General features: G+C 29.0%; 1 protein-coding gene across 2 annotated transcripts in view; it reads left to right on the top strand.

The window, feature by feature from the left end:
• The window catches only part of LOC107440276 (uncharacterized), a 98,010-nt gene that overhangs the window by 79,593 nt on the left and 4,113 nt on the right, over positions 1-14,304 (top strand). Inside the window, exons 1-4 of one of the 2 annotated variants that reach the window (XM_043052815.2) lie at positions 5,077-5,294; positions 7,164-7,216; positions 11,100-11,210; positions 13,189-13,236. In XM_043052815.2, the coding sequence (XP_042908749.1) occupies positions 5,147-5,294; positions 7,164-7,216; positions 11,100-11,210; positions 13,189-13,236 (360 nt within the window). In that variant the 5' untranslated portion in view covers positions 5,077-5,146. Of the gene's footprint in view, positions 1-5,076; positions 5,295-7,163; positions 7,217-11,099; positions 11,211-13,188; positions 13,237-14,304 lie in introns of those variants that run through there. The other variant, XM_043052816.2, reaches the window with a different exon arrangement.

The following is a 14,304-nucleotide window of genomic DNA, read 5'->3' as shown; positions in this document are numbered from 1 at the left end:
AAAAAAATTACATCTTTTTAGTAAATACTAAGTCACTAAAATAAATTTGAATTCAAATAAATGACATGTAATTCGTTAAACCTATTAGAAATGTGCTATAGTATAAAATCTTAAGAAAAATTTTCTAAAACTGATATCTCTTTAGAAAGGTTAAAGTTTTGGCTATAATTAAGTCTATTAAAAATTGAAATAAGTGAATTGTAATGGAAAAACCTGCATAAACAAATATATTCTAGTAAAACAAATAAATTCGTGATATAAATCAAAAATCGTCAAATAAATTCGTAATATATAAATTCGGGAAAAGAAGCGCTTTTCACAAAATACTAAAATAGAGATCTATCGACAAAGACTACTCACTTCTGCCTAGCATATGTTTTCTTTTATTTGTTTTCTANTTCCGTTTTTAAAAGCGCTATATGTTGAGTCACCTCTGCTAGATTTGGCATTTGACATTTTTAGCGGCAATCATTGGTCGATTTTCTAGCGTTGCCATTCGGAGAGTTGTAATGAAGCTTTTTTTTGTCGCCGTTTAAGAGAAATATATATATAGATTATTATTACTTGAAGGATTGATATCTTATTGCCTTATTATCTAAAAAAGATGTTTTTTTAAACAATGCATATTTTTTTCTAAAACTGCATTGATATTATGTAAATGTTTTTAAAAAAGTTTTCCAATCCAAAAATCCTTTATCGATTTCAATGCAATTTTTTTATAAAGCCAAGTCCTTTCCAAAAAAGAATTCACCTGTATTAAACAACAGAGAAACGAAGCATTATTCTAATATGTTGAACAAAGTCTTTTGAATGATATAAAGAGAGTTGTTTGATGTAGTGAACAATGAGGGTTGATTTTACGAGGAAAATTATGTCACGAAATTTTGCCTGCTGGTTAGATTTTACATTCAAAGCAATTATGTAGCAATAGTTAGATTGGGTTGTTTACAAATTTGTTAAAATACCATATTTAATATATTTTTAACTCATGTAGAAATTTTTTGCAATATTATAGACGTGTACTCGTATTTTGGCTTATATCTGGAATAACGAAGTTTTTTTTTAGTTTTTCATAATACATTTGTAAAGAAAAAAGTTTTTTTGGTCGATGCTAGCCCCACATAATAGTGTGTGTGTAAGTTAAAGGGCTAGTGTCCACGAACTTGATAACCTATTAAGTAGTCGTTTAACAGAACTGAGAAAGGTATAAATACAACCAAATGCATGAGAATAATCTGAACCTAAGCCTTACTGTTATTATTAATGCTATAAACTTGCTGAACAAAAGGTAGCACCAAGGAGGAAAGTCAGTGCCCCTGTGCACATCGGACATCCTCCAAGTGCGGCCAAAGTTTCAGTACACACCATTCTGATCATCCAAGCTTTTCTTTTCTTTTTAAATATTTTTCTGTGCTAGTATAACATTATGATACACTAAACGTGTTGGGGTTCCCTAAGCTCCAAGTATGAGTTAGATGAAACATTGTACTAGTTATAATGCCACCCTAGAGGCAGCAGGACCAGTTCTATAGATCCGGTTGTCGGTACCACGGGAAGGTGAAAACAAAACTCAGTTTTGTTTTCCAGAGACCACGTTTCTTAGCAGATTTCATATTTCTTTCTCTTGATCAGATCACTGAGGACACACAGCTGTAGCCCACTCAATCTACCATGTCATCAAACCTCTGTAATTTAGATATAACATATGTTATTTAGATATAACATATGCTACTCAAAAAATATTTTTTGAGTGCTCCTCATACTATTGTATTGATATATTTTGCTTTGGCTATATAGATACAATATTAAAAAGCACTCCTTTTTGAGAATTTAATAGTGTGAGCTGATGAAAAGATTATATCTTTCCCTCCCGGTTTTTTTATTAATTTTTTTCGAATTTTTATTACTTTTTTCTTTTCCTCTTTTTTCATTGTTCCGCAATTTTTCTCATGCTTTCTCTATATTTTGAACTTATATTGAGTTCTATTTACGTGTAACTTATGCGCAGTAAATAAAAGTTACTGTTTCTTCGGTTTTTTTTGTCCTTTATATATATATATGGTTGATTCTCACGAAACATGACAATTCACTGTCCCTTGCTTCAAGATCTAATACTATAATACTAAAAGAACTTTTTTTTTAAAAAAAAATTAATAAATAGCATTGCTGTTAGCATTTTAAAATGACTTTGCACTAGCATTGACTGTTTTGTATACTTAAAAAATATATTTGGATATCAAAATGTCATTTTCCTGGCATGTCCCAAACAATATTTTCAATAATAACTAGCTTCAAAACTTCCCATACATTTTTCAAAATCTAATTTTTTTTTATCTGATCCTATGTAAGCATTTCTAGAATATGCGCAGAGGGTATTGTTTACTAAAACTGTTATACATTTATAAACTTAAATTAACGCTAAAAGATAAATTAAATTAACATATTTAATTTAGTTTTAAAAACTAACATTATTCCATTGACAGTTTGTCAATGGACAGCAAAAATCCACTACTTCTTCTGGGGGGTTCTGAGAGTATTTAATGGTCAAAAAGATTGTGAAAGATATCAATTACTTTCCATTAATGAGAAATGGAAGTGTATTTTGTATCTTCCTGGGGGAACCATGCTGAAAATCCCTGCATACATTTATAATCTTCGTAATTTTTTTTCAATGTATAAATAAAATGAACAATTATGTTTTTCTTGTTCGAAAACTGTATCCTTTTTAGTGCAGTTTCGCAAGAGGTGGTTTATTTTAGATTAAAAATAAGAGGTTTTCACATTCTTCTTGATTTTAGTTTTGCTCAGACTCTAAAGTTTATTGAACGTATTCATAATATTTGAAAATTTCTTTACATTATTAAACCACTTTGCCTCAAGTTATGTTTTTGTTACCACTTTGTTTCTTGTCAAAGTTTTTTCTTTCGTTTGAAAATTTTATCCTCCATTTTTGTGAAGTTTTGAAAGGAGTGTTTTATTTTAGAGTAAAAATAAGTGGTGTTTACATTCTTCTTAATTTTAGTTTTGCTCTGACTCTACAGTTTTTTGAACGCATTTATAAGATTGGTAAATTGTTTACATTATTGTTTACATTGTTTTAAAATTGTTTACGTTACACTTTGGTTCTTGGTATATTTTTCTTCTCTCTTGTAAATTTCTTTACATATGGCAGAATGATATTTGTTATGGTTTTGTCGCCACTTTGATTCTTATTATATTTTTCTTGACTGAAAATTGCATCATCTTTTTTGTGAAGTGTCGTAAGAAGTGTTTTTTTAAGAGTAAAAATAAGTGGTGTTCACAATCTTCTTGATTTCAGTTTTACTCAGATCAAGTTGTCAGGACGAATAATCAATTCTCATCGAAAATGGCTGTCCGTAAGCAGATTAAGGTTATATGCAATTAATTTAATTTATTTTTACAATAATTTATTTATACAACAATTAAATTTAAAAATTTTGTAGGAGGTTCATAAAAGAATTACATGAAAACCACATTTTGCCTAAGGGATTCAAAATCATGGAAATCACTTTGTTTACAATAAATTGAAAAAACGAGATATAATTCTGATGATATCTCGAGAGAATAAGAAGAATCTCGAGAGAATATGGAGAATAAGATACTTCACATTCACGCCATTGCTTTCGTGTGAGAAAATTTCTAAATTCATAAAAAAAAAAAAAATTTAATTATTTCATATGAATGAGTAATATTGAAATATACCATTTGAAAAGAAATATTTCTTAAACTGCGTTATCTTAATACTTGTACTTAAACGTAAAAAAATACTGCGTCACTGTCAATGAGTCTATTAGTTTCATAAAACTTTTCAATGTATAGCATATTTTTTTTTCAGAAATAAGTCCAGTATTTATGAATCTTAGGTAATATTTTGTCTAGTTTTGTATCTTTACGATATAGTGACCTCCCATTATAACGACTTTTTATGTTTGAACCACGGAAGTCGTCAATCATCGACGGCATTAAAATTTCCAAATATTTTGTTATTGCTGTTAAAATATGCATAAATAGTTTACTATATTCAGTATAGACTGTATTCTCGCTGGACGAATACGTTCATTTATTTTAATCTCCAAGTATCTTCTAACAAAGATTAAGATAAAATCAATGTCAGCTTTCTACTAAAAATTTCTTATTTTTCATAATATTTGAAATTATAGTCATATTTAAATAACTAAATACTTTGATCTTGTTAAAAATATCTTTTACTCTTAATTAAATTAAAGTTTTTATTCTGTAGCTTCGTTTTAAATGTTTAATATATTTTTTAAATAGATATATTATTAGACAGGTATCCCATTCACCATGCATTGTCGCTATACTGTTAAAATTTTTATTCTGAAATTACAGTAAAACAACCGGCAACAATCTGTTCATACAAATAATCGTAATGTTTATGGTAAAGAACATCTTTCCTTTGCGTTTTTGATATTGTTTACCACTTGTATGATAACTACAATACAACAATATAACAAACAATAAAAACTATAACAAACAATAAAAACTACGCTTTTTTTAACAATTTACAACTAGCATGTCTTCAATACCGTAAAAAGTAATACAATTACATATTTTTTTCAACTAAAATACTCTGATTTCTAAAATGTATGGAGTAAGTTATTTATATCGTTAACTGCAATTTATCTGATTGCATATTTACATCCTCTAGCTGTTTTTACTTTATGCATGAAATAATAGTTTTTTTTATATATAATAAAAAGATTGATATTTCCTAATAATATATTTTCTATGCCTTTGTTAACATTAGGAAAGATATATTTTTGTCCAATGCAACATTGATATTAAGTAAATATCTGTAAAAAAAGTTTCATTCGAAATCAAAAGTTCTTTATCTAATTTCGAAATACTCATTCATTTTTAAATTTAGTTTTTAAACAATGAATGAAAGCCTTCATTAAACAAAAGGAAATGAAACATTATTCTAATACATTGAACAAAACCTATTGTTTTATGCATAAAGGTTGTTCGTAAAAACGAAATATTATCACGAAATCATGTCTAAACAGGTGTTCTGACGATATATTTAAAGCTGTTGTTCAACATTAGTTCGGATAAATAAAGTCTGCATATTTTGGGGTGAACACATTTATCAACTATTTCAGATATGGAGAAGTTATACATAATTTTAAATATGTTAGCATCTTCCTTGCTTGTAGTTGCACAATGCCCAGTAAAACTTGGTGTTCCACAAAGACCATCGCAAACAGCTCATTTGGGGCCATGCACTGTTTATATCAGATGTGGAGATGCAGGTAAAAGCGTTTTTAAAATAAACTTTCATAAACCCTCCTAATAATCCTTTTCTATTCACGAAAGATTTGTTTTTTGCAATTTACAATTCTATTAAGAATAATTGCTGTAATAAGAACTAAGATTTACAGTATTATTATTCTAATACAAAGTCCATTGTCTTACGCATAAATATTGCTCTTAAAATCGAAATATCATCATGAAATCGTAATTAAACTGGAGTTCCTAAGATACATTTATGGCTGAATTCACTATCAGTGAGGTTAAAATAAGCCTGCGTATTGTAGGGAAAAGACATTTGTGAATTATTTCAGATATGGAGAAGTTAAATATAGTTTTAAGTATTTTAGCTTTCTTGCTTGTAGACGCGGCATGATCGTCAAAAACTAGAACTAGGGAAAGTCAGTCGCATTTGGGGCCATGTACTGTTTATACTAGATGCAGGTGAAAACGCTTTCAAAAAAAAATTTATAAACTCTATTAGTTTTCATTTTCAGATCACGAAAGAATTTTTTTTTACAATTTTACAATTCTGTTAAAAATAATTACTGTAATAAAAATAAGGCTTTCTACTATGAATAAGATATTGTGGTTTTTGAGCTTATTTCCAAGTAAATTAATATTTTTTTAATAAATTTATTTTAAGTTAAATTAATCATTATTTATTTCATTTTAAATTAACATTTTTTTTAATTTAGTATTTTTTTATTGATTTGTATTTTAGTTTTATTATTAATTACTTACTTATCTAGTAATTTTAATTTACTTTTAATTTTTTGTCGGAGAAATTGTCGCGCTGAAGCTGTTAAGTGATAGAAGCAATGGGACATTTTTGTTACAGTTTTTTCATTAATTTGTCAAAAGTGCTTTTAATCTATGTGTGCAAATCTTGGTCAATGCTTTTTCAATTCAGCAGTTTTTTCGAGATTCTTTATCGTTGCTGCAATACGGGATGTATTAAGTTGGGATGCAGATACGCAGGATAATAAAGTATTAACCTTTGGAATGACTTGTCCTGGTTTGACACTTGTCACCGGGAATGCACGATAATCTATACTGTTTTTTCACACTATGTAAATTTTTTTGTATTTAATATTTCCTTAACAGTGTGTTATTAGAAAGTAAAGGACCGATTAATCACGTCATATGTATTGTAAAAACACTAACAAAATGAAGCAGAAAAATTTTAAAATAAGCTTTGTGTAAGCTGTGTAAAAATTGTAATGCTGTGTTTGATGATAAATGCTTTTATACATTTCATTATACTTAAAAAATCTGTAGTACAACTGCTAAATACTGATGAGAAGGAGTGAAAGTAAGTGATATTAGAAAACAATGTCACTCTATCCTCGCAATGTAAAAAAATTCTGATTAAATTACTGTAAAATGCACAGGCACCCTGAGTAGCACCCTGATTCATAAAAACTATTTTACGGAAATTTATCTTTAGTGTTAAATTTTATACCGTAATTTTTATAGTAATATTTATTCAATTTCAATGATTTAGTAATTTTATAGCAAATATTACTATAAAAATTACGGCAGATCAAATTTTTCTTCAGTAAATCTCTATGGTGAAATAAATTTTACGGTTAAAAAAAAAGCTGAAATCCTGAATGCCAGTACATTTTAACGTATTATGATCCAGACTTTCTTACAGATTACAAAATACAACACAATACTGATAATGTAATCTTTGACAGTGTATAATCACTGATAATGTAATTTTTGACAGTGCAAAATATCCTGTTATAAATAAATTATATATGTATTAGTATCAGCTAAAAAACCTGTTATAAATGTATTATTATCAGCTAATGAAACTCAGGAATTGCTACTATCATACTTATATTACCGTGCTCTCATTTTAGAGGAAGGCATGAGGTCAAAATTTGATGCATGTGTTGAAAAAATAAGCGATGAAGTAAGATATATTTTTTATTTACATTACATTAAGTATTTTTCGTTACTTCTAGTTTTAATAGATTTCAAACATCTGCTTCTATGGTAATGTTTCTATAGTTCCAATATTTTTATTTCTATAGTCAATGTCGATTATTTTTTTACTTCATAATGTTTGGTTGAATATGGAGAAAATTATTGTTTTTTTTTTCTCTAAATATTATTCAAAGTGATTTATTCATATATTGGTTAAAGTTAAATCAAGGATGTATATTCCGTTTTGTTTGTTGACCTTTTATCATCACTCAGTCATCTTCATAATTCCTCTTTCTTTGAATGATCTGCTTTTATTTTTGAAAAGCTGAACAAGGTACTGATATGCTGGCTCATCTGAATTCTCACGGGAGCTTTTAAGAGAGCGAAACAAGCTGGAGTCTCACGATGTAAAGTCAGGTGAATATGGTGTGTGAGGCAACATATCCCATTCAAACACCAATAACTTTTGATGGGTAGCCAAAGATGCATATGGTTTCGCGTTGTCGTAATGAAACACCTCTTTTACGATTGATGAGCTTACGAAGTTTCTGGATGACAGTTTCCTTCAAAATGTCCGATTGATAGCATTGCACCTCTGAATTGATTGTTTTGTTCCATAATTGGAGCTTAAAGAACACCACACCCTTTCATTATTGTAAACTATTCACTTCTTATGACCAGTTATCATTCATTTCGAAAAAGGGTCGTTTTTGTCACTTTTCATGATTTTCGCTGATATTTATTCGTGCAGCCAAATGAACTCCATTTAGTCCACGAGGAACTCAAATTTCGAGCTTCTTTACGAATTGCAGTTACTTTAGATGGACATGAACATTTTTTAACCCATCTTCAATATCTCTGCAAATCTCTCGTCTCATGAAACGTGGGCTTGGATGGATTAATGTCTTCATAATTTCTTTACCAATCTGAGAAGATTTTCTAGATCGAGAAGCAACATTCAAATTAAAATCACTTGCTTGAGAACTCTTGAACCAGTTTTTGCATCGACGTTATTGTACATTATCGTTACGGTAAACTTTGTGCAATTTTTCACAAGCATGATGCGAGTTTTGCCCTTTGGGGAAATAAAATAGTAAAAACATTGAACATTTTAATATGACATGTTTAATGTGCTGTCAAAACTCCAAAATGTGAAAATGTCACTATTTAATTTCTGCAACGAAGTTTTAACTTCGTTGCAGAACCAACGGCTTCGTTGCAGTTTACCAACGACGTTAAAACTACTATTGCAATTGCTTCAAGTATTTCAGAAATTACATTACTGCCATCTGTAGTAAAAAAAAATCAATAATGTTTTACTAAACTCAATAAATTCAAACGAATCTTTAAATCTTTACTTAACTAAGCCTTAGTTATGTTAAGTTATTAAGCATTAGTTATTTGCCAAGGTTTCCTATGCAATTTATATTCTGCATGTTTGCTTTAATGAAATTTTCATTCTAAATTGATGCGAGTAAATTAAAAAAGCAGAAACGCGTAGAAGAAATTGGGATACTTTTTTCTTGAAAAATCATGCCTAATTTCAGCTTGCCAGTCAAATTAGCGTTTATTGAATCATGTTTTAAAAATAATTTTTATTTAGTGTTTGTGTTTTATGTATTTTTTTCAAAATATTCAATTATTTCCATGCCTTTTAAGGCACTCTGTTATTTGTACTATGCATTGTACAAACAAACCCTGCAGCATTTTGTCAACTGGGTTACTTAGGTAGATAAGGAACTACTGGTAATAAGTTCACGCACTTTTCAGTTTGCTAGGGTGACAAGAATAATTCTAGTTTTGGTTCCGAGCAAAAAGAATTTATATATGCTTTCTTCTTCTGTAAAAAAATTAACATTTGGTGACAGAGTTGGCAGACAAACTTTAACAATCAGATATTTTTGATTCAATAATGTCTCTAAAATCAAATATTGTTATTCCAGAAACCAGGGTAAAGTCAGCTATCAGATGTGCTCAATTGAAACTAAGCGTACCTCTCGAAAATGTTACCTTAAGCAAAAACAAATTTGAGAAAAGTTTCTTATTTGTTTTCATCTAATTATTTATTATTTTCTTTCAACTTAGTTACTGTTACAGCATTTTTCTTCAAGTAGCCGGCGAGAGGGTGTACCTGGGCTGAGTGGGTGAAGTACGTCTGGAGTGTATACTCCTGGTAGGGTCACCCTAGGCGTGAAGGCCACTGCATTATGCTCAGTTAAAGTCTGCAGGCACTCAGGGCTAAGTCAGGCTTCTCCCTCTGGTGCTCTAGACCTTCGGAAGCTGCTCAAATTCTCTTCAAATGAATCCAGCTACTGAGAGCCCATCAAACTGCCTTTTCACGCTTCTTGAACTTTCAATCGGGGCCAAAAAAACTTATCCTGAATGTCATTGGTGCTCGACAGACATGGCCTCCCTGAGCATATTTTGACTTGTTTGGGGTTCGGTACAGATGTAGTCCTGCGAGACATTTTTATGGACTTTTTGGGGATGTTCGGATTCATGGGAGGCGTCTAGCGCTGCTAGACGATTCCGAGATTAGCAACAACAACAACGTTTTTCTGCTGGACCTTTATCTTCGAAAAATAAATAATTTGCTCCCTTATTTTTAGAAACCTTATAACATTACTATTTCTTCCCCTTATCCATTTTGTTGCTCTTAATAATGGGACAGAAGGCAATTTGTGCTGGTTCTAGATGAAAAGCAAAAACAAATTAACCCGGCTTTATGAACATCAATCTTTCTCAAAAAAGTTCGTTTCTTTTACACTTGACTAACCAAATGCCGTTTCTGCATACTACGGGTATAGTAAAAAATCAATAAATTGGTATAAATTAATACATCAAAATCAATCATAAACAAAACAGAAAGACTTATAATAACACAATTATAAAAAATTAAACGATTCCAATTTTGTTATTTAAGTTAATATTTGTTGTATCTCCGAGTGGGTTTCCTATATTAAAGTCATATCAAGTTTTTAAATCACGTTAATCCCATTGAAATAACAATTAAATCTGGAATCATTTAGAAAGAATGCTATTGCTCATGACCAAATCTTATTAGGGAGAATTGATATCAACCAAGTTATTTATCCTTCAATAATCTCTTTCGGAGGCTTGAAAAACCAATTACATCAGTATTTAAATTAATTGACTATATTTGTTTAATTGGCATATTACAAAACAAAAAATATTTTTTATAATATTTTTGTATTATGATAATATAATTGCTTAAATATTTTTTTGTGGTTTCTCGAATGAATTAAGCACCATTTCTCCTATAGTTTTGCACTTTAGTGTATGACTCTTTTTATTTCAATTTCAATTAACGTTGATTTTATATTTTTTAGTATTATAGAAACACCTTTCAAATGCATAACTTAACCAAATAAGCACGTGGCTTCACATAACTTTAGGAATACCTAATTGGTTTCCTTTATCATTGATATTACCAGACGTAACGAATAAAAGATAATTAAATATTTAAAAAAACATTTTCAAACATAATCACTGTTCTTACATTTCAAGCATTTGGAAAAAATTGTCCTCCGTTTTATTTATAACAATGAGAGAAAATACTAAAACAATGAGAGAAAAAAAGATTCCACTTTTAATGTTTTTTTTTTGGAGTTTTTGAATTTTCAAACTCTTTTTAGGATCGGAGAATAACATTTCTCACACTCTGTCAAAATTTGACATTGCTCAAATTCATCAACAATGCTGAAAATATAAGAGACACACACGTTCACAGACAGATAAACAGATAATGATTACAGATAGAAAAAATTATTTAGTTTTTTTGGTGTGGAGTTTTAGGATAGTTATGACAAAAAAGGGTTAAAAATGTTCTATGAAATTTTATTTTTCAGCATGTCACAATAATTCTTAATGAAGTTGGTGAAAATGGCGTTTATACATTCTCTGCCACAGAAGTGAAGTCCGCTTTCGTAGAATATTGTGAAATGAACTATAAAAAACAAGTAAGAATATAATATTTATTTTTTAAATTTATTTTTAGAAGCATAAATTTTACATTTGACTCCCGGTGGCTTAGTGGTAGCGTTTCACGCTCCCGTGCCACAGATCCTGGGTTCGATCCTCGGGCCGAGCAGGGTTGACTTAACCTTCGATCCCTTCAGTGGGTCGATAAATGAGTACCAATCATGCGTGGGAACTAAACACTGGGGGTATCGCGCTCGGCTGACCACCTTATTGAAACATCTGCTGCTGCACACCAGAGCCCAAGGTCAAGAAAACTGAGATGGGCACAGTAGGCCTTAGCTCTCTATAACATGTCGCGCCGCAGAGTTTAGTTTAGTAGTAAATTGTACATTTAAAGGATATAATTGCTTTGGTTCGAGTAATATTATAAATACAAAATTTTCATCTCTTCAAGAGTTAGTGAATTTTATTAAAAAAATTATATACAGTTTCAGATTTGTATACCTATTTAAGCATACCTTAAATCAATCAACCTACATTATTGGAACAGCCTACATCAATTGTTACGATTTGAATTTTTTTGACAGTTTTTTTAAATGTTCAGAAAAAAGACAAATAAATATTATTTGTTTGATATGGTTTAATATTTAGTTACTATCACCGTTTTGGGTTACAACACTGACAGTACTTAGAGGCTCAAGGTTTCGGTCTTATTGAGCAGATCCAAAAGATACTTCTAATATATATTTATTTCGTAGAGTCCAAGTTTTATTAAAAAATAGATTATAATTTAGCTAATAGATGGCACTGTCCATTTAAAATCATACCCGCATAATATAATACACACAAGAGCAAATATGATATAAAAATGAAATGGAAGACATTATGCATAATCAAACAAAATACTTATTGCACATCTGCATGTATTAAGAGTTTTGAACTATCTTTTACAGAATAAGCATGATTAAAAAGTTAAACAGTAGTTTTTTAAATATTTGGGTAACAGCTCTTAAGAAATTTCATAAATTTTTGGGATACAAAAATCTCAAAATAAAAAAATTGGGCCTTGTATTCTATATATTACCTATCCTGAGGTCAGAGAAAATAGTGATCGGAAGGAATTATTATGTATAGCACCGCCTTGTTGTTGTTGTTTCTGATGACACATGCCAATATCAGCAAACCTGCTTGCTGATATTAATCCGTGAGAACGAGAAGATCAGAACAGATAAACATATATTTGCAGTTTTGTTCATGCATTTTTTTAAAAAAAAGTAGCATAAAAAATAGTGACAACTCCTTTATACCAAAAATGGTGTAACAGAACACCACAATTCTTGGTGTACAGAATTTACATTTTCGCATTTTTTGATAAAAAAAAGTTGTTTGCATTTTTGGTGATATTAATATTAAAATTTGTAATAACAGTAAGATAGAATCAACACAATAGTGAGAAAAGTTATTTTTACGAAAAATTTAAAGTAAAGATAGTACGGTTAGAATTCATAAATTTGATTCTACATAAAATAAATTAAACTAGTAAATCAAACTCTAGCATACCAGAGAAAGAATATTAGTAAGAATTGGTGTAAAATTTTCATTTAACATAACTGGTACGGATAGAACTTAAAAATGATGAAATTATTCAAAGCAAATCAACAGCAAACTTATGCCAATACTCACTTGATTGTAAATAATCTTCTGCCGATATTCAAAGTACGCCAGAATTAGTGTTTCCGGAAACTAAAATAATTCAAGAATGGTGTGAATGTGCTTTAGTTTGGTGTAAATATTTTCAATAAATGATATTTAGGTTTAACTGTATCCTTTAAAATATTTGTGAACGTTTTATTTATTCATAAACAGAAATAAAGGGTTCCAAAACAAATTTCTTTGGGGATGTTCAACATTTAATCTGGAGAACTATTAAACTACAGTTTTAAAGCGTATATTTAGTATAGCAAATCACATATCAAGAAACAAAAACATTTCAAAAAATTATTACTTTTTATTTAGCTAGAAGTTTCTGAGGAATTTATAAAAAGTATTGTTGGCATGTATCATGTAAGTAGTTTTTCATTTATATTTATTTTAAATATTTTTTATAATTAAAAAGGATGCAATTATTATTTTTTTTAAGATTTAATTTAAGATTTGTTTCAAAGTTTTAAAATTTGAAACTACTTTTGTGGTATTATTTATTTTTATTAACTTAATAAAGTATAAAAATAATAAATAATTTAATTAATAATATAAATAATCTAAACAATAAAAATTCTTTTTACTTGAGATCACGCGAAACTTCAAAAATTACATTATTATGCGTAATGGTTCTAAAACATGCAAGCAGCATATTTTTAAGTGTAATTTCATTTAAACTTTTAAACTTTAAAGCATGACCTTTATACAGCATTATGCATGAGGCATTTTTGTCTGAACATAATTATCAAGATTATGAGAGATAAGATAGCAAAGTAATGTCGCATGTATTTTAATATGCATTGAATTTAAAGTAACAAAAAAACTTACGTAACTTGTAATCAAATACTCAAATTTTCCCATTTTGCAAAACTATCGAAGTTTTATATAGGCAAAAATTGAATCAATTAATAATATGTGCCACTTATTATTATTATTTTCGTAAAATTTTGTATTTATGGGCATTTGGACAACACGAGGAGAAGAAAAAATTTGAAAACAAAAATTAAAATTTGATTATACACTGAAAAAAAGGTATGGCCCCAACTGCCAGATAATGGCAAAATTGACTATGTTTATGACTCAATGGTAACACTAAGTACTCATTAATTTTTAAAGAAGAGATTTTGAAATTAGCAGTAAAATAACACCTTATTATGAGTATTAAAATGTGGAAAATGTAGTAGAATTTGGTAATTTTATCATACCACCTTAGAACCTAGCATAAAAAACCATTGATTTGGTTCAATTACTTTCTAGTCAAGTATTGTTGCTAGTTGTGTTATAATAAGAACTATAATTCTCTTGAAAAACAGAATTTGCGCTAAACCGTTATATTTTTGTATGAAACAATTTCCATATAAATGATTTAAATACCATATATTCAGAAATGTCATTACCAAACAGTACCGTAATTTTAAAGCATATATATAT

This window comes from Parasteatoda tepidariorum, chromosome 9 (assembly GCF_043381705.1).
Source record: "Parasteatoda tepidariorum isolate YZ-2023 chromosome 9, CAS_Ptep_4.0, whole genome shotgun sequence".
Lineage (NCBI taxonomy): Eukaryota > Metazoa > Arthropoda > Arachnida > Araneae > Theridiidae > Parasteatoda > Parasteatoda tepidariorum.
Note: the sequence above shows the minus strand (reverse complement) of the source record. Positions and strands in the feature narration are given on the sequence as shown.